This window comes from Dermacentor silvarum, chromosome 2, assembly GCF_013339745.2.
Source record: "Dermacentor silvarum isolate Dsil-2018 chromosome 2, BIME_Dsil_1.4, whole genome shotgun sequence".
NCBI classification, from domain to species: Eukaryota; Metazoa; Arthropoda; class Arachnida; order Ixodida; family Ixodidae; genus Dermacentor; species Dermacentor silvarum.
In genome coordinates this window covers 121,674,374-121,699,807 of record NC_051155.1, presented here as the reverse complement: position 1 = coordinate 121,699,807, position 25,434 = coordinate 121,674,374, and the positions used below count along the sequence as shown (strand labels likewise).

At 42.9% G+C, this 25,434-nt stretch overlaps 1 protein-coding gene across 15 annotated transcripts in view; it reads left to right on the top strand.

Annotated features, from left to right (window-relative positions):
- The window catches only part of LOC119441720 (PAN2-PAN3 deadenylation complex catalytic subunit PAN2), a 201,891-nt gene that overhangs the window by 44,779 nt on the left and 131,678 nt on the right, over positions 1-25,434 (top strand). For 4 of the 15 annotated variants that reach the window (XM_049661569.1, XM_049661570.1, XM_049661557.1 and 1 more), the window contains exons 15-23: positions 3,483-3,628; positions 7,871-7,983; positions 9,548-9,646; positions 10,715-10,845; positions 14,123-14,246; positions 15,782-16,132; positions 19,611-19,701; positions 21,142-21,299; positions 25,289-25,374. The exons of 3 other annotated variants lie outside the window; for them this stretch is intronic. In XM_049661569.1, coding sequence (XP_049517526.1) covers positions 3,483-3,628; positions 7,871-7,983; positions 9,548-9,646; positions 10,715-10,845; positions 14,123-14,246; positions 15,782-16,132; positions 19,611-19,701; positions 21,142-21,299; positions 25,289-25,374 — 1,299 coding nt within the window. The remainder of the gene's footprint in view (positions 1-3,482; positions 3,629-7,870; positions 7,984-9,547; positions 9,647-10,714; positions 10,846-14,122; positions 14,247-15,781; positions 16,133-19,610; positions 19,702-21,141; positions 21,300-25,288; positions 25,375-25,434) is intronic. 8 more of the 15 variants (XM_049661558.1, XM_049661571.1, XM_049661567.1 and 5 more) reach the window with 7 other exon arrangements.

The following is a 25,434-nucleotide window of genomic DNA, read 5'->3' as shown; positions in this document are numbered from 1 at the left end:
TTCCGCGCCGTCCGGCACCGCGTTCGCGCCTCCGCACCAAAAGCGAAAACACGCGTGACTGCGAGCTGTTCTCTTTCGCGGCCGTCGGTGGGGCGGCGTTTATTCGTATCAACCGACGCGGGTCGAAAATCGACTCGTAACAACAGTTCTCTAGCACGTTGCAAAGTAATGGGGCCCGGCCGGGACCTCAGAAAAATTCGTATCATCCGGAAATTCGTATTAGCCGTGATCGTATCATCGAGATTCCACTGTACATATTTTGTGTTTTACAGCATGTAGCATCTTTGTTTAAAAAGTAGTCAACAACTTTTGTGTAGATGTAAACAGGGACAATGCATTTGCATTGTCGCTAGGATGCATGCTTACTCTATTCTCGTTCTCATGAAATTTATTGTATAATATTTATTTTAATTTATTTTATATTATTTATTTTAATTTATTGTATTATTGAAAGTTATTATTATAGCAGATTCTACAGACATCGCATAGCTGTTATAGTACATGATCGAACCTCATTAAGAGGAAGCTTTAGCTTGGGCTCGACTCCTAGGCCACCTATTGAAATGCATGTAAAATGCAGAAGCGCTTTTTTGAGATAACCACTGGGCTGATTTTAATGAAATTTGTTGAATTTGATAGAGTGAGTTAAATCCTAGTGACTGTTGGAAGTGAAATTTTGATTTAGAGCCTGAACTTTTTAAAAGAAATTTTCCAAGACTGTTACGCTTGAGAAAAATAGAAGCACGAAGTTTACAAACTCATAGCTCTGCACCAAGAACAGATATTGCAGTTATGTAAAATGCTTTCGTGATGGCATCCAAGGCGGACATATTTTATATATCGAGTTATACCTTACGTCAATTTGCTACATTGTATACAAGGGTATTGCAAAAGTCCTACTCATATATTAGCTGTGTATTTGACAGTTATCAATGTTGTCCAGTGTAGATGCACTATTACATGTAATTTACAGAATTATGATATCATTTTTCATTCCTAAGTTAGAGTTGTAAACTTGATACTTTCGTTTTCTGAAGACTTGCGACTCGCAACAATATTTATTAAACACTTGACGGCGTAAATGAAAAATTTGCTACCAACAGTCGCTAGCTTGTAGCTTTTTCTTTTAAATGCAACAAACCTCATCAAATTTGGTGCAGTGGTTGCTGAGAAAAACAATTTCTCCTTTCCCATGTGTTTAGATATGAGCCCCCGAGCTAAAGCGTTCTATTAACGGGAACACTTATGTGCGGAATTTATGGTTATATCGAACTCTTTGCTGAAATTTTGCAGAATTCACATGCTATAAACTGAAATTCTTTATAACAAACACACGGGTGTGTACTATAGATACACCACTCTTCAGTGCCAGAACATGCTAGCTTCAAATGCATGAGGCAGGCTTTTCTGCAGCACACTGCCAGTTGGCAGTGGTGCAGGATGTGCAAGCTACTCACTCTTGCAAGCATGCATAAAATTGTCACGTTTGACATGCCAGGATTGCCACTCAGCATATGGGTGTGAACACTTGACACTGTGGTCAACTTTCATGCGTGACCTCTGAGACTAGGCAGTGCACGCAGGAGCACTGGACCTCTTCGATTATCCTGTACCGGACTGTCAGTGGCGCACCGACGGGGGGGATTCGGGGGTTGTAACCCCCCCCCCCCCTGAGGCTGACTTAACCCCCCCCCTTTTGTTTAACCCCTTTTCTTTCCTTACGCATTTGAGTATACTGCAACTAAGATGTAAGATGCGCAATCGTCTGCACACTCGCAAAAAGCGCATTTTTTTTACAATTTCCCGTTAAGAAATCGAAATTAGTGCTGTTTAGATGGTATTGGCAAACTGTCAACCCCCCCCTGGCAGAGATCCTGGATGCGCTACTGCGGACTGTCCGCAAAGCGTCCCTGGCTTCCAGTCTGGCTAGCCCTGACACGTCACAAGTCACAGACATGTGATCCAGACGTCGGGGGTCAGAAGTCTTGCTCGAAAGCACCGTAACTGGAAATCACTCTCCTGGCTGCCGTCGTCTGGTCATAGCTAACCCCACTACTCAACGTATTCATTAGCTTGGCCTCCGAGATGTGCAGTCTTACAGGCCACGTCTCCGACGCATCCATAAAGCTTTGCCCGGTGGAATCGCTTCTTGAATACATAGAATGTGTTTGCAAAGCGTAGTCTATGTTGTGCTCTTGCTCTTCATGCAGATTCACCGCTGTAATTAAGCTAGCTCATTGCCTGCAAAATGTAAGCGGAATTCTCACACAAACGTAAACAAAATTGCTATCTTGCGACATAGCTGTTCACTTAGAAAGCGCCCGCCGATATGCTCAAAGCTCATGAGGCTGCCTACGAAACACCCGACCGGTATCTAGGACATATTACGTGTACATCGTCTACTAATCCTGTACATCAAAACGCAAATGCTCAAACCTGGCAGCAGGAAAGGATGATCGGCGAAGCTCCAATTATGTACCAACCCAGCTACCAGCGTGAAATAGCCATATGCAATATAACATGCTTCCTCGGACACCAGCTTCACTCACCTGAAAAGTGAAATACACCTGTTTACTACATATATAGCAATGAGCATGACAGATTTAGCGAAATTCATCAAGAAAAGCAATCTTGTGCACCTTACCACTGTGCTTGTCTTTTAAAGAAACATGAAGACTAAAGCTGCAGCATTTTCACGGCTCATGAAAAGCTCGCATGATGGCATACAAAGCACCGATGTTAAAGATGCGATAGCTAAGTGCACAATATTTGCCATCTGGAACGTGCAAAGTACACAGATGCACATGGCATCTTTCATAACATAGCAGCAAATGCCACACACATTTTTTTTAGACTTCCATCATCTTCTAGCTGCTTGCGATGGTCCAAGCAAAAATCTGCTGACACCTCTGACAGTCCGCAGACAGTCCGTGACCTGCAGTCTGTGAAAAAATTAACGCAATTCTGGCAGTTCTCGGATTGGTGAGCAAAGCTTTCAAAGCTGTCTGAGCGAAATTGAATGTGGCACAGCAGTCCTAAGCAGTCCAGGACTGTCGGGGACTGATAATCGAAGGGGCCCACTTAAAATTGAAGGCCACATCTGTATGCCCCCCAATCTGGGAGGTCATGCTTGACACTCCATAAGTGCACGTGGTTCTACACAGTGTTGTTCATGGTTCATCGTTCAGCATGGCAGAAAATAATAAAAAATGGAAAGCTGTAAGATGTGCAGCAAAGTCATGCTGATCTTAAATAACATTCCGGTTTAATTTAACGTAACGAATTTTGGCTATGCTGAGCTAGGTGTATTGAGATTTCTGTGCTATTTATTATAATAAGGTGTATGTATGGGAGGGGGCAGTGCTACTGTAAAGCTTAGCCCCTCCCTTGTTCACTGGTTAGCAGGGCCCATGACTGCATGTGTCCACTGTTCATGTCTCGGGCCGATCACACCATGAGCCGGTGCTTGTCTCTTGCGGCAGGAAAGCTAGCGAGACGGGCAGCCAGGTGAGCAAGCTGTTTGGTTGGACGCTGCTCAACTCGAACCAGTGCCGGTGCGGCAACATCAGGGAGAAAGAGTCTACTACACTGCTCTGCTCCCTCGTCTACCCCGACCCTCTGCCACCCGGTAGGAGGCCTACAGGCACCTTCTTTGTGAGAAACGGCACAAAAAAGACAGGGATGCAACTGTAGGAAGACACACAATGAAACTGAAGCATTGTGTGCCTTGCTCCATTTGTGTCCTCGCCTTTCTTGTGCTTTTTCTTTTTTTTTTCTTTTTTGTAGAGCATGCAATTCTGCCAACTTATCCTGCATTCTTCTGTTGTGAAAGCACATCTGTTTGTTTTTTTCTGGCACTTTGCAGCGGCTTGTTTTCAATTGAATGTCTCTCTGTCCTCTGCATTTTTTTAGCTCACTGCGGTTCTCCACGCATGTATCCTTTTCTTCGCGACCTTGTCATTTCTCTTGGCTGCCTTGAATGCTTCCTTAATTTATTTTTCTTAATTATGCTTTCCTGCCCAACGTGCTTTGTCCTGCCCTGTTCTGTTGTGTCTTGCCTGTCACGTCGCTTTTCTCTTTCACCAGTTCTATTTGGTCCAGCATGTGAGCATGCCCGGACCTCATTGGTTACGAAAGTGGTGTATTTATCGTTTATGAAAATAGATGTTTGTTGCAGCTTCAATCAGGCAAGCATCTGTGTGCTTTCTGTCAAACAGTATGTAAATGTTCATGTGTGTTCCGATTTTGAAGTGGCATCCAATCTAGCTTACCGATGAGCTAAAGGAGAGAAAAAAAAAGAATCAAAATGTGGTTTTACGGTCAAAGCAACATGAAGTAATGAAGCAGAATGAAAGAATAAACAATGAACATGGTGCAAAGAAATTGCTTGCATCGACATCCTCTTGCTTTTGTTTTGTTTGTAAACTGATACAAGGCATGCAGCTTCTTATATTATGTTTTCCCCACTCCATAATGGTTTCCAAGTAGAAAAAGGACATTCTGTTGTTTGCTAGAACATTCTGGAGTGGGGAAGTTAGTGTCGCGAGGAGGAGAACAATGTCGTGCCTGTCATTTCTTTAATTGTGGAGGCTGTGCTGATGTAGAACCACAGAGAACAATAGATGCAATGTTCTGCCAAACTCTAGACATTATTTTGCAGAGGTTTGGCAGTGGTTCAGTGGTGTTAATGCCTGCCATCAGATGGCACCACGACCTTATCAGTGTCGAGATCTCTTCAATTTATTTTGCTGAATCTAGCTACAGCTGTGGGTGTACGTCAGTGCATTTTGATTCAAACACAGACTTAGTGTTACTTAGAATGACAAAACAGCCAAATGAAGGTGGTGTTAAACTTTATACTATACGACCGACATTGGGAGCGAGAATAGCCTGGGCTAATACAGAAAGGATTCCGCAATGCTGGCACGGAATTCACAAGAATAAAAGGGCACTATTTAGAGCAAGACGAAGTATACCTGGCAGCCAAAGCTACGGAGCCGAAGCACAAATTTTTTTACTGCGCATCTGCATGTAGGCCACGAATGCAGGCAACTGGAAACTACGTAGCGTAAAACAGTTCGTACCCGTCATTATTTCAATTTTTTTATTCCAAGATTTATTTCATAACAAATAAAAAACTTGCTTAGGAAAAATATTTTCGCTACTTGCTGCTCCTAGTTTTGGCTTTCTGGTTTTCCTGGTAGTGTAGACCGCCAGCAAAACGTCGACACTACTTGGCAGAGTAACACAAAAGCAGAAGCTTCGTATGTGCAAGCACGTGCGCATAGCTTTGGTTGTGATGCCACGGAAAGTTGTCGTCGGATGTAGGTAGGCTTAAAAAAAACTTCACGCTATGACAGCTCCGGAGTTGTCCACTCTGGAGGAGGCAGCATAACTGAAGCAGGCAATTGCCTCTAAAGACCACAAATGCACCACTGAAGTCCTTCATTTTGCTTTTTGAGATGATGGGCATTTATAATAGTTAGTTGGCAAAGTAGCACCAAACAATATGTCATTGAAGAGAATGTTTTTGCTCTTGCCGGAGGTGCAGCTTTGTCATGTGTAAAGCAATCAGGCCGATAGATATCACTTTTTTGGACTGGCACAACAGATGCAAGGAGTAGAGTAGAGATTTAAAGAAGTTAAAGAAAAGGGCAGGTGGGCGTTTAAATTGTAAGCTTGCAGCTGCATGACAGCATTGTCTAGGGATTCGGTAGGTTTATTTACCATCTTGAATAAGTTTTGTGTAACCTTGAGGTTTGATAAGGCTTCAATTGCCATGCCCTGTATCTACTAAGTCAGGCTCACTCGGGCGTTGGGCCGACTCATTTATAGATGCGAGAATGAGCTCCTCACTGACAGCCATTACTAACTCCTTATTTCTGCCTTTCTTTTCTCCCTTCTGCTGAATGCATTCTAGCTGACCTGTGTAAATTGTTTTAAGAGGAAGCTTTAGCTTGGGCCAAACTCCGATGCCACCTATGCAAATACATGTAAAACGCAGATACACTTTCTGAGATTGAGAGATAAAGTTAAATTTAGTGACTGTTGGAAATGGAATTTCAATTTAGGGCCTGAATATTTTGAATGGAATTTTCAGAAATTGGTAAGTTAAAAAAACAGAAGCACGAAGTTTACAAATTTGTAGCTCTGCACCACAAACAGACATAACAGGTCTGTAAACTGCATCCGTTAAATCATCCAAAGCGGACAAACTTGATATGCTAATCTTACTTGAATTTGTTATACATTGTTTACAAGGCTTTTGCAAATGTTTTGCAAATGTAGTGTTTTATTTGAGAGCCATGTATAATATATCAATTTTGTCCGCTTTAGATGTACTATTAGGTACAACATACAGAATTGTGATATCATTTTTAATTCTTGAGTTACCGAGTTGTGAACCTGATAGTATTGTTTTCTGAAAATTTGCGATTTTTGTCAATATTTATGAAATAATTGAAGACCTCAATGAAAAATTTGCCACCAACAGTCACTAGACCTTAACTTTTTCTTTTAAATGCAACAAACCTCATCAATTTGGTGCAGTGGTTGCCGAGAAAAACGGTTTCTCCTTTCCCTTGTATTTAGATAGGAGGCCCCTTGCTAAAGCTTCCTCTTAAGTCTGCTTGTCTTCCTGTTTCTTGGCTTCTAGAATTTTCTGGCACTGCTATTTGGAATTCTATACCCAACAACATCAAAGTCTCACACCATTCTTTTTGCAGTCTTTGAAGAACTTTTCTGTTTACTTTTAAAGAGCTTTGATGTTTAAAAACACTGTTAAACATTTAGTATCGTTGTCTAGTCATGGGAATGTTTACAAATTGAGTGAAGTATATTGATATGTGGCTATATACTGCTGACGTTTTCATTCTGCATATTTATGTGGTTGGGGCCCAATAGCCTTCTTCGCCGCGGGTCCAAACAAGGTTTTTAGTATTCTTTGTAGTTTCAATGAATGTTAGTAAAATTGAATTAATTGAATTGAATGAACTGTCTAAGTTGCTGTATTTGGAGACGCAGGTTCCATTGCAGGATGAGATAATTTAGAACTCTGCAACCACATCACTGTTTTCTGCAGGTGAGGTATGTCAGCAGTCATGGCTGTTGACAATGTTGTACAAACTAGACAACTTTCAAGTTTTTATAACTGTAGCACTGTATAACATATTGTTATATAAAATGCCTCAGGCATATTGCGCGGCATTTGTTGTCGACAGCTTGAATAACCTTTCTCACTCTGCTCTCAATGTTTCTCTGAGCAATAATTTAAACAGAAAACTGCCAGACATGTAGTTAGTACTATATAGTGCACCATTTTAAATCTGTTTTTTTATTATAGGTGCCTGTTCATTGTCATACTATTTGCTCTTGGCAATTCTACCATTATGCGCCTGGGGCATCATCATCTTTTTTTCTTTTGTAATTCTAAAAACACTGTTGGCTAATGTTACATTTCTCACATTGCATAACCTCTTGGCTTGCTAATATCTATTTTACTCTTATTAAAAGTCATGGAGCCCTTACTGCAGGACAATTATCTTGCAGTTGAAACTGCCATAGAACCTTTTTCATGTGCCTTGATGTGAAATATCATCATATTAATGCAGCACTTTGTCTTGGTTGTGTCTATTCTGTGCATTTGGTGAAGGATAGGTTTATCAAGAAACCTTGTACCTTGAAATTCAGTAAAAAAAATTTTCCTTTTTTTGTTTGCCTAATGAACTGTTTCTAAAAGTAGGCGTGTGCAAAATTGCAAGTGTTTCACACTTGGAAGATAAAGAGAAGTTATTTCAGTTAGGCTTTTGCCAGCCCTATAATTCTGACACTTCTTGGTGCACAACACTCATCCCCCAACTGCCCTTCACAGTTCCGGAACGAGTGACGCCTCATTATCCTTTCACTGAGATACTCAAGCGAAGCCTTTGCCTCGAAAGCACTATGCCAGCCTGGTGTGACAAGTGCGAGAAATACCAGCCCACGGTACGGCACCTGTTCCCTTTTCTGCTCATGTTTCTGCTGGAAACTGTTAAGGGGAGGCTATTAGTAAGCTGCATGGCCATCCTCCTTTAAATATTCTAGGGCCTTTAGCATGTCTTAGCAAATGAATGCATTTTTTGAAAGCTGATGCTTACTTTAGCACATCAGAGGTTAAGATGTAAAGTTGTAGCCCATTAACCCGTGCTCTTCTTGTGTTGCTGCCAAATGCAGTGTGACCACATTTTTCTGTGAACGTTCACACAGCTCATTCTATTCAGTGGATAGCCTCACTTAAATTTGTGGATGTGTGTGTTCTTCAGCTACAGCATAAAAGGCTCACTACCTAAGAGCACCAGAGTGCCCAGTTCCACATTTTACTTTTATGTGAGGTTCAGAGAAAAAAAGTTGCAGTTTCACTCATACGGCAAAGCATTGACAGTAATAAAAAGTATTACACTACAGTAGAGTACAAACTTGGGCTGGTTGGTGTAGCATAGTTCAAATTCTGAAAAGCCAGTGCGCAAACAAAGTGCATATAAAAGAATGACACACACATTGTGCTGACTACCAGCTGTATTAGTTTATTGCTTCTTGCTTCGAACAATATACATTCGCAAAGAACTAGGAAAGAAAAAGGGGGGCTATCAAGTGCTGAATATTTCCAGTTTCTAAACTAAGTGAAATATATGAGTTTATATGGAGTTTGTTCAGCAAAAAAAGGCTTCCTTTATTTTCTACATGTAATGCCATTAACAACTGGATGTCAGGTCAACGGAGAAGTTTGTAAGTAAGAAACAACTGAGAGGTGATCGTATCTGGCAGACCATGACAATGACTGCAATGAAACAAAAGGACCAGCATGTCACCACATGCATAAGGTAGAGTGTTGTGTTCAATGAAGTGTCTGAGTATATAATGCTACAGCAATGCACATCATTTAAGGGGAATTCAAACATGGTAAGCTTGGCCAAATAGAAATTGCTTTCTCTGAACCAAGACAACATATTTGCGGACTGCCTAAAACGAGCATGCATATTTAGTAATCACTTGGAACTGTTGTGTAGAAGTGATCTCTTCGATGCGTTTGCTCAGGAACTGTGTGTCTGCCCAACAACTGCAGTTCTGCTGAGCAGAATCATTTGCAAGAGATTGCACTTGCAAAGGTCTTTCTTGTACTGCAGCAACTCTTACGCCTTACAGTATTCGAACAGTAAGGAACTCTACGAGCTCAGATAGTGAATTTTCTAATTGAATAAAAATTGAATAGCAAGAATTGGTAAACTTGTAATTGAAATTTCAAATATTTGCACAACCCTAGATAACAAATAACACATGATAGCCAGGTCTGTTATAATAACAAAATCGGGGCCAAAGAAGGGGAAATACAGTCAAAAGCAGCAGAGGATTAGAGGGGAGTGGTGAGATTTAGGGAACTTGAAAGGATAGGCTTGGTTTATTTTGTGCAGACCAGGGTGGATTGGTAATCTCTGGGTGAGGCCTTTGTCATGCTGTGTACTTCAAATAGGCTGTTTTTAATGATAATGGTAATGGTCTGTGTGTTTTTCAGCTACAAAGCAAAAGGCTAAAGTCATTACCAGAAATACTGACTGTCAGCTCGGGCTTGGAAAATCAGCAGGACCTAAACTTTTGGCAGACACAGATTGAGGTGAGGTTGCATGCCAAGCATGGGTTTTGCATTAATGCCCCCTCCCCTCCCCCCCCCCCCTCGTTTTACATTTGCCACAATTTTGATTTTCTGTTGACCTGTGTAACCTGAATTAAATGGCTTCATTTGGATGAAAATCTTTGGCGCCCATCATGGAAGCTCAGTGGCTAAGGTGTTCAGCTGATGAGCATAGGTTGCATCTTCAGTCCCCGGCCACAGCAGTTGTATGTTGATGGAAAGAAATTTAGGAGCACTTTAAATAACCACAGGTGGTCAAAATTAATCTGTAGCCCTCCACCACAGCAACTCACTAGCACAAATCATGCTTTCGGACATTGAAACTCGCAAATCAATCAATCAATCACCCAATCAAATTTGTTGGCCTGTTCGACCTCAGCATCATTTCACTAGTACTAGTACTTGTAAAGCTGTCTGTGTTAGCCCTTTGCACGACGAACTTGTTCGCGATAAGCATAAGCTACAGAATCAACAAGCAGTCTAAATGCTGTGTCACATTATATTCGACGAGTATATGTCATGTCAAACCTCATGTGAGCTGCCAAATTGCCAAACTTCATGCAACTTGAAAATCACCTCCTGCTTGGTGCCTGACATTGGTGACAAAAATTACTTTTAAAATGACAAGCAATCACCCTGGCTGAAACGTTTTGTGTTCTTTAACAATTTGTGGCTGGTGTAAGCACTGGTGACGTTACTGATATGTATATGTATGTGTGTCTTTTGTGGTCATCAAGTATCTGCAGGAACAGAAAAAAGCACCCATTTTTCTGGCATAGAATTCCTATTTTGCTTTTGTTTTGAATCACGTGGATGTGCTGACAGATTTATTTGGGCACATTTCGGGCTGTACCTTTCACAGATATGCCTATAGTTAAAGGTTCAACACAAGTAAAAGAGAGAAAAGATGTTGGGTTTGCTTGAAATTCTATTTATCACCAGTCCCTGTCTTTTATCTCTTCCGATGTTCCATCCACACTGTGTGGAAAAACAATTTTAACTTCCTTTTCTTCCGTTCTTTAAGCTCACTGACAAATAAGTTGTTTTCAGATGTTTGGCAACAAAGACAGCAAGGCAATGTCCTTCTGTTCATCAGCTCCTGTGCCTAAGCGGTGTCGATACGGGAACTGCTGCACTCGGGCGGGCTGCAAGTTCTTCCATGAAAAAGACAAAGGAAAGCGGTGAGGACAAAGCATGGACTCATAATCTTTCACCTACAACTCCTCCATCGACAGCAAGTCCTGTTCTACTTGCTTTTTGACAGAATCATCAAATTTGCAGAGTTGTGTAAAGATTGAACACCTGAAGTAGTCATTTTATCTTCATAACACAGTGCTGCCTTGTTACAAGCAACGTGCTCAGAGTAATGTTAATTAAGTCTTATGGTGTCTTTCACTGGTCGATTTGGAGCAGGTTCGCACTTTCCACTGGTCATTTCGGATCAAATCGCTCCACGCCGGATCACTCTCACTTGCTCCGCCACTGAGGTGCGGATTCGAGCGAAAATAGGACGGGAAGTATACGTCACTTCTGCTCACTGTGGGACAGCGACTATGATTGCCATGGAAACGTACAGAGCGGAAGGTCGGTTTTTGTGACGTGTACGCACAGACTTCCGGTACAATCCACCGCGGAGCATTTTTGCTCTCCTGTAGCAGGTTCGGATTAGTGAAATCGGAGCACTCGCTCTGGGATTTTGGCAGCCACTCCAGATCAACCAGTGAAAAACACTATTAGTTAATCCTGCCTTCAAAAGAAATTCTTATAACCTGTAGAGATACACCACAGTGTGACAGTCATGGCTTGCGGGCAAAGGCTCACTGCATGACCAGTCGAGTATGCACACCTGCAGCGCTAGGTTAACCCAGTAGTGGTCCCCCAAGCCCGAGCAGCTGCAGGAGCAAAGGTCCCACGTATCTAACTTGTAGTGAGCCTATGAGCTACGCCGAGGAAGCGCTCAGTGGTGCAGAGCGTGGGGAAGTAGGTGCTTAGAGGCGGTGACAGGGAGGCCAGTTAGGGCACATCCCGGTGACATGTGCTCATGCATGCGACAGGACGCCAGGAGGGAGAAGCCTGGGGTGCACGGGAATGTAGCTCCGGTGTGCTAGCCATCTCCACCATGTTGCTGCTAGGGCTACAGTTCTCGAAGATTGAGCCTGGCAAATGGCCGGCACCACACACAGACTGAGAAATGAGCCGTGGTAAAGCACCTTAATTCCCACACACCTCAGCTTATGATTAATACACTATGAGTTAGTGCATTTATATATAAGTGCAGTCGCTCACAATCACTCGAGTCGCGAGTGTCAATGCAGGTTGGTGCCATTGAGTGTGCATGCCATGGTAAGTAGCATTATAAGGGTCATAGGCCAGTGTAGTCACTCGTGAGTCCACTCACTTGCATTCACTCCCATTTATTCTGGAGCCATGAGTACGAGCACGAGTGCGAGCTGAGTGTGAGTGAATATACATCTGATAACACGAATGAACTTTCCCAGGCTGTGCTCGTAGCAGAAGGCAAGGACCATGCAGTCTCTAAAGTTGTTTTTTTGTTCACTCATTAGCTCATCTTTGTGATTATCATCTTCTCACTAAGCTGAGGATTAGTGTTGGAAAATTGATAATCAAATTAATAACATTGCTCCTTCTGCCTCTCAGCAGTGCCTGAGGTGACAGCCCTTCAGTATCGCAGTGGCAAAGCAGTTGCTCTTGAGTTTATTTTGCTGTTACCAGTTTTTATGGTGTACTTTGTGGGATTTGAGGTGTGCCCCGGCACCTCTGTGCGGGAATTCACCTGCTCTGTTATCCATACGCCTCTGCCTTTCTACTCACGCTGGTTGTCGGGGGTGGCCTTTGTCACAGACCGGTTTGCAGCGGTGGCACTTCGCACTGCCAACCGCATGTGCAACTGAGCACGGTCGGCAAAGTGAGCCCATGAAAGATCTCTCCAGGACAGCACTGAGTACGTGCACGTATTCTTCTTGTTCGCCGGCCCCTTTGTTAGGGTCTCGGACTTGAGCTCCTCTACGGTGCCATTGCACTAACGGCGAGCGCGTTGCTGCTTTCCTGAATGCTAAGTTGAAGAGCAGTGCCTAGCGCTCGCGCGTGATCATATGGCGCCGAGCCACACTTATTGGAGGCCCAAGCCGACGGAGATTGCCCAAGCTCTCGCAAGTGGGCCCATTGCTTATCGTGAGAGAAAGTAGCATAGCCGCAGGGACTTTTCCTAGCGGCATGTCGCAGGGAGCCATCTTCCCATAGCAACATGCTAGTGGCACCCCTTTCTGTATTTTTCGCTCTTGGTGCAGAAGCCCTTTTATTGCCGCACCGGTCCGGAACCGGGCGTTTGTGGAGTGTCGGGTGTTGCCGGAGACAGGTACTAAACAGGTTCCACTAACTTAATTAAGGCAATACTGTATTTTCTTGTGCGCACAGCGCTCGGTGCCCTCCTCTTGCGGCCTAAGCCTGCGCATAGCAACTACAACAGACTACAAGAAGTGACGGTTGACACGTCTCGGGGGCTCGCTAAGCTCGAACCTGCAGTGGTCGGTACTCCTGGGAGATACTAGACGCCCACCACTTGCACACAGACAGAAAAAGTCTTACTAGAACAGCTGAGTGGCATAGATGGAGGGAGAACTTTTGGTGTATTTAGCCCCACTTTCAGAATTCCCAGGCTTCTGTTTATGCGCATGTAGTATCACGTGTAGGTGATGTGCTGGAAAGCCTTGCTCCTTTTCTCCAGCTAAAAAAAATTAAAAAAGCCTGGTCGCACTGTTGAGCAAATAATGTATAGATCAAATAAATGCATTGGCACAACATAAATCCTACAGGAAATGCAGAAAAATTGAATTGAATTCTGGGGTTTTACTTGCCAAAATCACGATTTGATTATGAGGCACGCCGTAGTGGGGGACTGTGGATTAATTTTGACCACCTGGGGATCTTTAACGTGCCCCCAATGCACAGGACATGGGCTTTTTTGCATTTCGGCCCCATCGAAATTCGGTCGCGGTGGCCTGGGATTTGATCCCACGACTTCATGCTTAACTGTGCAACACCATAGCTTCTAAGCCACCGCGGCGGGTAAATGCAGAAAAATAAAAGCTGATATAGATCATATTGTATAAAACATAATAACAAAGTATTTGGAGAAAATGGAACTTGTATATCGTAAAATATGGTATACGTACTTGGTTTGAAAAGCTTTTTCTAGGGATTGGTATCACTTCAAGTACAAGATAATGAAGAAGTGGAAGTTGAGTGTCCGCTTTTGTTTCTTTAGCTTACTTCCTGACTGCACTACTTTCTACCCCATTGATCACAGTGCTTCCTTTGTTTAAAATTTGAAGGGTTGCCTTGACAAGACTTTTTTGCTAATATGTATGTGCACAGGGCTGTTGTTTATTGCCTAAATTTTTGATGAAGTTGTAGCTGACGTCACTTTCACCCTTGCAGATATGTGGCTTCTAAAGTGGAGGTGGACACAAGTGTTCAAAGTGCTTCTTCCTGGCTTCCTTTGTCTATACTTGTGACATTGAATAAGGATGGAACAGTGGACATTTGCCGGGCTGACTGCAAGGTCAGTAGTAATGTCTTTTTAACAGCAGTAGCTCTTACTGGTTCTTCCAACCTTTGATGTGTCCTCAGACTCGTAGAACGTGCCAAAGAACTAACCAACTATCACAAGCTTTGTAAGTTTCTTCAGGATCCAGCATGGAAGTTACACGTCTAGATATCTTTTATTGCAATAGCAATTATATCGACACTCCAAGCGAATTTTTGCCATCGTCGTCGCCGTCGCCATGAGGTTCCGTATAAAGTACAACGATGATAAAATCGTCGCCGTGTGTGCGAGTGCCAGCGTGCGAGGGGGAGCCGGCAACCGCAGCCTTATCTCGCGTGCGTTTTGACGAGCTCCCGCGATCATTGAGCGAGATGTGTTCATGTTTACCTGTGCGCGTGTGACACCGTGCTTGTTTATTTAGTTAGTAAGCGAATATTTGACTTTATACGGCCGATAAAACTACTATCCTTATTTCATATAGCTGTCTACTAATTTGCTATCGCAATCGATGCTTCGCCTTTTGGGCGAAACTGCGACTTTTTTAGCACTTGTAATGTTAAAGCACTAAGTGTCTCATATAAACATTTTACTGCTACTAGTGTATTTTCTTTAACTAATATTGTCCTCATTGAAAAGTGAGTTTCTGTTCTTGATATTGTTATCATTGTCGCTATAGTTTATCCAGATGAGGCACCAATGAGCAACCTTGAGGTTACAAATTCCAAGAGTGATTTTAACTCCAGCAAACATGTGCTTATATTTTAAGCAACGACAGTATGCTGCAACCTATGTATGCATATTTCAGAGCTAGTTTCTAAAGAAATTTAAGGAGCCACCGAAGCAGAACCTCAGTGCCAGCATTAACAGTGTAAGCTGTTTCCCTGCGGGACTTCAAGTTATGCATAAGGTCACATAGCAGCATTGTGATCATAACAATGACGAGTCATATAAACAAGTCATTGCAAAAGCCAAGCAGGGTAACAGATACTTCTGCAAGCAGTGGTGCTGAGGTTCTGCCACCTTTTACAAGTTTTGTTTCTTTATGTTTCATTAAGTGCAGAAAATGTGTGTAGTTATGCTTTTAGTGTCTACTTGCGCTGCAGAGTTGAACATAACTAACGAATGTGTTTACCGCTAAAAAAAATGTTAACCTGCTGAGGTAGCTTAGTGGCTATGGCATTGCACTACAAAGCTCGAAACCGAAAGTTCAATCCCGGGCCGTATTTCCGTGACAAAATGCCACAACTCCCACGTACTTAGATTTAAGTGCATGTTAAAGTACCCCAAGTTTTCAAAATTAATATGGAGTCTCCCACTACAGCGTGCTACCAGATCGTGGTTTCGGCACGTAAAACCGCAGAATGTAATGTTTTGAAAAGGTGAAACACAGACAGGAACAAAAATGATGACGTGTTCCTGTCTGTGTTCCATCTGTTTAGTGCTAAACGTGTCCTTTAATAAACACCAACTATGCCGATAAGAACTTCTGAAGTTACGTAAGTTTGTCAGGTTCAAGCTGTTATGGTTTTGGTTGTCTCTGGGGCACGCAGACTGAAGCCTCCACACCTGAAGACGCAGGCTTGAGCACAGGGAAAGAGGATGGTGCTGGTGGGAAAGACAAAAAGATCAGCTCAGAGAAGGAACAGGTGGGAGACAAGAAGGAAGAGGGAGACGACTTGGAGATGAAGGAAGGAGAGGGAGAAGTCGAGGAGGAGAGTGAAGAGGAAGAAGGCAATGCAGTCCTGTACGAGCTGACGTCGGTGGTGTCTGTGGTGAACAACAGCCGCACCAACATCGTGAGCTGCATCCGGGTGGGGCCCTCGTACCACATTCACCACCAGGGGGGACCGGCCACCCAGTGGTACCTCTTCAATGACTTCACCATTGTGCCCATATCTCCCGTGAGCTGCTTGCTTGATCAGTCTGTCAATCTTTGCATCTGTTGTTGTACAAGAGGCACTGCCATTGATGTACAATATGTAAAACTGAGAGACCTCTGTTTGCAATGAAAAGAAACATTGTGGCCATAACTGCATAGCCTGAGACGTTGGTTTCAAAACTCAGAGGATGTGCCATGTGTCGATAAATCATGTAGTGGTATGGGATGGCCCTCATTACATGAAAGATCAACAGAGCCAACTGTTGACAGAGGACTTTGCATATTGGGTCCTTGGAATGATTGTGAATCTAGCTTATGACTTGAATTTTTGAACATTACAGGCCTGGACTCTAGGCTATGTTATGAGTTTTGTATCTTCCCTCAGTCATCACCATCTTGCTTCCCTATTTCTTGCCCTCTCACACACAATGGATGGCTAGAGAAATGCACCTCAAACCAACCTATCTGCCTTTCTTATTATTGAACATCTTTCTCTCTCGGAGGATGTAAATTTGAATTCTGCTGGCGTCACAGAATTTTTTATTTATTTTTAATGAATGTGGTTGCAGGCTAGTAAGCACTTTGACATTTTGTGTTTACGCTGCGGATAGCTCTGCGTTCATTGTACAAAGTCTCCCCAGAAAGTGGGGTGGCGGAATCCACATTTTGATGTGGCGGTATGCAAAAATGTGTATTTAGATTTAGCCACACTTCGAAAAAACTCAGGGTAGTCAACGTTATTCTGGAACTGCCCCACTATGGTGTATTTATTAATCCAGGTGTTGCTTTAGATCGACCAGCCAATCAATCAGTCAGTTAATCAATCAGTTTCTAGAACATGGAGACATGAGCACCCTCTGACAGCAGCCTGAAAAAATTTCCAAATTACAACACAGCAAAATGTTAGCAGTTGCTTCTCCTAATTACTAAGTCTACATTTATTCAGCTGATGGTGGCAATAGTTGTCATTGAAGTCACTGAACAAGGGGCGATATTTTAAAATGATAAATTTCAATTTCCATTCCATTGGCTTTATTTTATTGGCTTTGGCTTTGCTGCGCTGCCATTATTGCCTAGAATCACCCACTTGGCGTGATGGATGACAAGAACAGAAAGTGAAATTAATTATGACAAAGCACAGCCTGAAATTTTGCATGTAGCCCTTCATAGTTGCACATGATGTAAAAGCCATGCTGACATCATCTACCTCATAAACAAATAAGTCGGGCACCTACCTCCCGTTTAACAGGTTGGAAAATGGCTTAATGTGGGGAAAGCTTGGTTAATAGTGTCACATTTATTGACAGTGATGCAGTGACGCGTTTATTGACGTAGTGTCAAAACTGTGAGTTACAAATTTAGCTCTTTATTGAACGAACTTGTGCCCCACAAAACAAGTAACGCTCAAAAACATTGATAACTGTGAGCAAAGTCGGCGATCGGTTAAAATGTGAACTGCAGATCAGACGTGTTGGGTATTTATGCATGGCTCAACGAACCTTCTAGCATAATTGTTGGTGCTCCCATAAGTTCTACTAGAAGGTACACCAGTATTCCTGTCACCCACGAATTCGATTACACAAGGCACAGGACAACATAGACAACAGATAGAACCATCGATAACATTCGTGAAGCTTCCGATACAGAATGAGTGATAACCTTCAACATTTGTTAGCCGGTGAAATGCGGCCACTGGATACAGATAAAGAAGTATGCGTGTCAATAGTTCAGAAAGTTATTTTTTATTGTTGCTAGCAGTACTTATACAGAGTGTCCCAGCCATTAAGAAGTTTGAAGATTATTCACAGTTTTATATAAAATTTACAGAATTTACATGTTAAAATTGCAAACACTCATTAAAGCGCATGGGATACTGTTTCACAAACACAACTCTATATTTGTCATGAAGCCATGTTTTTGGAAATATCTTCTCATCATTTTTTGCTGCGCGAGAAGGTTTTAAACAAAGCAAGTCCTTCTGTGCGAGTAAAACTAACTGTATGTTGTTAGCCACAACCTGAAAAATTCTCCAGTATTTTTTCTATTACTACTAATTAGTTGTAATGATTAATTAACCAACTTTTTATTATTCTTCTTACTTCTTACATGTAGCACTATGTTTTAGAACACATTCTAAAACATCAGTTTCAATTTGTTTGTGGCATGCTATCTCTTCCATGGCATTTTTTATTCACATTAAAAAGAAAGCCCGTGAAATAATAAAAAAGCGAACCTCATGCCGCGCTTGTATGCTGCAGCAATGCTGCTCTCAAACTTGCGCCAAACAAATTTCACCCACCTAATGAACCAATTTGGTCATAAATATGACATGTCGCATTTTTTCCGGGTGGCTGCTACATTCATGCGCATGTTTGGGTTGGCCTTATGCACCAAATCGATAGCTTGTGTTGCGATTATTTACAATTATTGATAACTTGGAATTAGCAGTCTGCTTGCCACTGTCACAAACGGTCGTGCGCTCAACGTGAGGCTCGCCACTAGCAGGAATTTTGCCACCATACCAAGATAAATGCACTGTCTAAGCAATGCACTTGTCGGGTCATGCGTGAACTGGATTTATTTCCTTTGCATCACGTGTGAAACCAGCACTGCTGCGCCATGCAGGTAGGGTAAGCTATCGAATATGTCTTAAACAGTGTTGACATATCTGGTGTTAGTGTAATAACTAAAAAATTAGGTAATCATTCATTGAAAGCCAATCACTCAAAGAATTCAAAGATACGTGATGGCTCTTGAGGTTACTGCTAACAACGTACGGTTGTTTTTATGCACACAAAAGGTTTCGCTTTTTTTTTTTAAACTTGGTACATGGTAGATGGCACACATGGTATATAGTGAAACTAGGGGCTGCATTTTGCTTGTTCACTATAAGCAGATTCAAGATTGTTGATTTTGCCAAGTTTCCCAAAATACTTGAATTTCATGTATAATTTTCCTGTCATGAGTCTGTTCCCATATGGACTAGCATCAAAGTGCTCAGGCAACAGAACCTTTATAGGAAACGAAGTGATTAATAAAAGCTCATCATTATCACTGCTGAGCTTATTATAGTGTTCAGTGTAATGACAGCCAGTCAGTGCCTGACTTTCTTTTGTCTCACTATTTAACAAAATCAGGTATCTCCTAAAACATACCAGTTATATAATTTACAAAGAGCGTATTGAATTTAAATAAGCCGTCTTTTTAGATAACTTCCTTGGATGAAACATTTCAATTGATTTGGGCTAGTTTTAGAGGGGCTTTGGTGCTTATCTGGGCTTGTTTCGAGGTGCTGATTCACTTGCTGGTCCAAATTCATCTTGTCTTCTAGACTAGGCCTTACTGCACACGGCTACTATTGATGGCTTGCATTCCTGAATGGTTCACATCTTAGCTCTCTGACTAGCAAACAGAACAGTGCCGATTCCATTTGTCACGTTCATTCAGGCAAAGCATAACAGGTTTTTTTTTCACCACCTTTGTCGTTCCACTTTCCCTAGGAAGAAGCGGTGTGGCTTCCTTTGGACTGGAAGCTACCCTGTGTCCTGCACTACACACTTGCTGACATTTCGAACAAGCATCCAGCAACAGGTGCGCAGTTTCTGCTGTTCTTCCTTAGACTCACCTGTAACACTTCTTGCTCTAAATATGGCATTTCAGGTCACCATAGTTTGGTTTAGGCGCTCAGACATTGTCACAAAACCCAAGTGTGAATCGAGAATGCGAGCATCAGTGACATACATAGCATAGTCAACATTCATTAAAATGAAGTTGTATCTGGCATGAAAATACATTCATTATATCCAGTATTTGTTATAAGCACGCACTGACATCAGCACAAGAAGAAAAAAAATGATGCGGTTGGGTTTATGCGAGAAAAAAAATGCCATCATGATGGCCCATCGTTGGCCCAACTACGCTAAATTACAAACATGCGCTTCACATCATCATTATGTCATCATTATGCAATCGTGTGGTCAGTGTGATCACACAAGATCGACACATAGTTTGTGAGCTACGAGTAGCCAAGGCCAGCTGCTGGCCAAAGCGCATATGCATGTCTAGAATGTGCCATTTGATGTACCAGTAACTCTAGTCGAGTACTATGTGACATTTTTCAACCGGATTACATCTTTTGAGCCTCAAGCAAACAAACATTTGCATCAGTATAAACGATATTGTCTGGGGCTTTCATTTTATGTTTCATTTTATGTTTCATTTAGCAGTAGAATACTTGCTAAAGTAAAGCGTGGAAAACCAAATTTTGTACTAATTTCACTATATCCATATTCGTTTTCTGAACGCTCTAGTGTATTCACCAAACAGACCTTCACTGGAACGTCTTCCTGAACTCCACCTAGTATAGGACAGTGCTGCTTGTCAACCAAAGTAGGCAGAATATTTTCATCATGCTTGTCAGCAATTAATTACATTGATGATAATATACTTGAGAATTGTGTCTCTACTTTAGTGACTTCAAGTAGATGCTGAGAATGCTTGGTTATGCAATTTCAGCTCAGCAGTTGTTGAGGAGCATTATGGAAGACCAGTGGCCACCTCAGCTATGAGACAACACTGCTATTCAGGAGCAGGGTTGGAATGTTAAGTAAAGCAACATTTCAGATATGGGGCTTTGCCACGTCTACATATAAAGTCTCAGTATTTGAAGTTCAATTGGGGAACATTTTTTATGATCACAGGCTCTTATATTGACTATGACAAATGTTGCAGTGAGCTTGAAGATACAAGGCGAAAACAGGCAATCATTAATTTGCTCCCAATTGGCATTGGCTTGTTGGGTGGTTTCAGCTGCTTCTAACAGCTGGCATGTGGAAAGTAGGGCTAACCAACTGCATAGACCAGTAGGGGCTACTTATACAATTACAACTTTAAGTGTATCAGTACATATATTTCTGTGAATAAGTTGCAGATGCTCTGCATGCTAGCTCTTCATGTAGGATAGTGTGAAGGGGGACAAAAAGACAGTATATATGTGGGGTAATTTCACTCATTGCTCTGAAATATTTGCAGTGAAGGCACCTCTGTCAGCAGACGTGTTCCAGCAAGACATTTCTTTAGCAGCAAATGGTGGTCGGCGCCATGTCACTTTCACTCCGCTTTCACCGAGTGAGATTCTGAAACAAGGTGACATTGTTGCCATGGATGCTGAGTTTGTCACCCTCAACCAGGTGAGCTCTACGTGCCAAGTCCAGTTTTAGAAAGTAAAGTACAACGTGTTTACAAGTGCTACTAGCCAAAGCATGATCTGCTTTAAGTATAGAAATTGTTAAACAACAAAGTGATAGCATTCTTTTGCAGTATAGAGGCTATGTGAGCTGTGAGCTCAATGTAGTTTCTCAAAAGAAACCACGTGCTTGAGGCATGGAAGTTGCAGATGAACCTTGATGAAATTATTGTTAACAGCTGGTTAAACATCTATCACAGATAAATTACTGGACATCTCAATTTACGCAGGACAGGTGCTTTTACAGGTCTTGTCACGCTGTCCCAGCAGCACTGTTTTCCACCTTTCATGATCCCCACTAGCACTGAGTTTGAAAGCAACCCGGCACTGGGAAGCTAAATGTGCAGCTGCAATGTGCTCAAACTTGTCATGGAACACGAGCTAGCCCGCCCTCAAGTCTTGAAACTTAAAAGGCACAATGGATGCCAGGATTTTATCCAGTTAAACCTTGAAGCAACGTGGCTTTTGTGGAAGGATTCATCAGCAGTGTTCACTGAGAGAAGCGGTAACAATAAAATTGAGAAAATTGGGCGCAAGATGGAACAAGATGCAATAAAGTTAATGCACATTATGCAAAACGCAAAAAATGCATGAGAATGCATAAGGTTGATACAATCTCGACCGGGTGAGGTGGGTTGTCAGCGCAAGAATCAGGAGATGGCGACAAAGGCAGGCATCGTGATGATGAAAAATAGATGAGACTGTATTCACATCATTGGTACATGGTTGTGACTATCCGAATCTCGAGTGGTTCTGACTTACACGGGGGCCAGGACGGCCTTAAATAACCCCTCGCGGTCTTGTGGTAGCCGATGTCTCCCTGGGGAACTTGTGGAAGTGTCAGTGCCTTTGTCAGGTTGTCAAGTAGACGACCTCTTCCCCTTCTCCTTTGGGTGCTCGCCTTTGTGTCTGCTCAGAGCGTAGAGGGGTCACGCTTTCTCAGAGATGAGATGAAGGTGATTACCTCGACACGGGAAAGCGTGCGGGCGTGGTACCCACACTTGAGAGATCTGAATTTCCAGGAAGATTAGCCTCTCAGGGATGAAGGGAATTACCCAAACACGGCAAAGGATGCGGGAATGTTTCCTATAGTTGAGTGGTCGAATTCCAAGTCGATCATTACAAGGTTAGCAATGGGGCTTATCACACTGACAGGCTATCCCTGGCCCTGGTGGGGCACTTGCCATGTGCAGGCGAGTGCCCCACCAAGCAAGTGCCCACGTTAGTCAAAAAGGGTTTCTCTGTTAAGTGAAAGCAGTATTTCAGCGCTTAGTAAGGACGACAACAAAGAAGGAGATGTACGAACGCACAGGCGCTACTCACAGCAACTCGTACGTCTCCTTCTTTGTCCTCGTCCTTACTAAGCGCTGAAATACTGCCTTCATGATGAACCAACAAGCCCATCTTGCCACTCTGTTAAGTGGTCATCACATGTGGTGGCTGTTGGCATACCGTCTCTGTCATCAGCTGACTGCTTGTTGGTGATGCCAGCGTTGATGCCGAGCAAGTGCAAACATGCATGAGAGCTCCCATCATTGGATTGTGTCTTGCAGGCAGAGCAGGTACAAGCAGAGCATGTGTACAAGCATACCACATGCTGAATCGTGCTTGGCAGCATTCTATACTTGTGCGCTGTAGCTGTCCATAATAGCCTCTGTATATATTCTTTCGCACACATCTTTCTAATGTCCTGCTTGTGGCTTAACCAATTTTATCGCTTTAACCCTCTCTATGCCAACTTTTTCTACAGAAATCCACCAAACTTTCTCAAATCTGTTAATGACTGGTTCTTTGTGAACAGCTTTTGTTATTGCAATATCAGCAGTTCATTTGTTTTTCCTGATGTCCATTACTGACAATTCTTTTATGTTGTAGAACTGCAGATAGACATGGCCTCAGAAACAGTTATATTGTCACGTGGATATTGTTCGGTAGCCGAGCGAATGACCTCGCAGTACGCCCGCTTTTGGTCTGCTTGAAACGCCGGCATTCTTCAATAATTGCGTCGATGGTCGCACAATTTCGGTCCACTTATAATGATATCAATAAGAATGAAAAATCCGATCATTATAACCGATCATCACTATATCTGGACTGCCGTTAAAAAAAAATGCCGAATATACTTTTGCAGTCCCGAAACCAAATTTGCCACTTGCGATAAAAAATCGATGTTGTAGAAAGTAGGCTGTGAAAACTAAAACTTTATTTATACCTCTAAATAGCGTCTCAATCGTTAGGCGCGCTGAAATAGAAATCTGCGCTTGCTTTTGCGAAGTTTCGGATTCACAACTACCGTGTGCATCACGTCCAGCTGCTGCGCGAACACTGGCGGCTATAATTTACCGTGCATGAAATCAGTGAGTGACTCGATCAACGACATTGCACTTTGGTTAAGCATCGGGGTCGGTGTCAAAGACGGGCCATTGTCAATCTCATCGTCAATGCCGCTGCGGCCGTCGCTTCCGTCGCACAACGCCGCATCTGTTGCGACAACGATCGCCCCGTCGGAGATCTGTTCGCAGAGCGAGGCAGCACTATCTGCACTCAGAAACTCCTCCATCGAAGCACCACCTATTTTATCGTCGGTAGCGACATGCTCCCAGAGTTCGATAATGTCAGCGGCTTCCACCGTGTTAGTTTCACCCATAGAGGTTTCATCCTGGCACACAAAGCCCGCCTTTTCCATTGATCGGCATGGCCACTGCTTCTAGCCTTCATGATCGTGGCGCTCCCGGTTTTCGTAATCGTCGATATCATCGACTGTGTGAGCTTGTACTTCTTCAAGTCCTGCAAAATGCTTAGCTTCGTCTCAACAGACCCCGCTTTGCGCTTTCTCGACGCACCTCCCACTGCTTCCGTGGCGCATTATCATGCTCGCTGAGATAGGGAGATTGTAAAGGGAGTGCAGGCCGTGCATCGCTCATCGCTTTCTTTGCCACCACCCCTCCTCCTCCTTCTCTGGACGCTCTCACGACCACCGGCAATTGCTCCATTGAAGAGCGATTCTGGTACCCCGCACCTCCACCAAATTGTCACGGGGATTCACGAGCACACGGGAGAGACGGAATCGTATATTACAATATTTACAGGCTGCTGCTACCGCAGAATGGCTGACAACATCTCACATAGCATGTCCCGTCTTCTTTCTGCTCACGTATCATAGTGGTCCTTTAACAGCATGCTCGTACACAATGCCTTGTAACAATATGAAGGTTGACATTTCTTAGAGCGGAATTCAAGGGTACTTTTGTTGTCCTCCATGTATGTGATGCGTCATTCCTGGCAGTGTGAAGAAAAAAAATCGCAAAAGTGCAGGCGACGAAGCGTTTTTGTCAAGCCACTTCCATGCGAGAGGTTGCCAGAGGCTTGAACTCTTTCTCGTAATAGCTTTGAACTCGACTCCCTGGAGTGTTTTCTAGATTTAATTATTTACTTGAAGTGAAGAAACATCGGAAAACACCATGATTGCGGCACTGAAAACAGCAGCAGTCATCACTCCAGCCACCTAACTGCGCGCCATTATTTTTAAAAGCCAGTAGAGCCAGACTGCTGCGTTTCCACCAACCACACCCGCAAAAAGAAAAAAAAAATTTTCTGGGAAGCTGACACCATTCAGTAGCGCAGCATTCACACCAATATGATAAAATGACTACTGCTCATTTGTGGCACTGAGTAGTCAAATGGATATTCCTGGACAAGTGAGACTCACCTTGGCACGAAAAGGGCTCATCATTAGAGTGCCTGCTGTGCACCCTGAAGCCTGTTAGTTTGAAAAGCCTGCCAAATACTCGTAAAGTGCAGGAGATAAGCAAGTTTAGCATGTTTTCTAGGCAATAAAAACATGGCACCTAATAGGTACGATATTAAGTTGGTATAAAGTTGGCTGGCATTTCTTAACTTGGCATTGATGTCCCTTTATGATGATGTTTTCAGGAAGAGGCAGAGATACGGAGTGATGGGACACGATCTACCATTCGTCCTTCCCACATGTCTGTTGCTAGGATCTCCTGCCTTCGAGGGTAAGGGGTTCAATCCATTTTCTATTTGCTTTGTATGCAAACCTTATGCCTGAAAGGTGA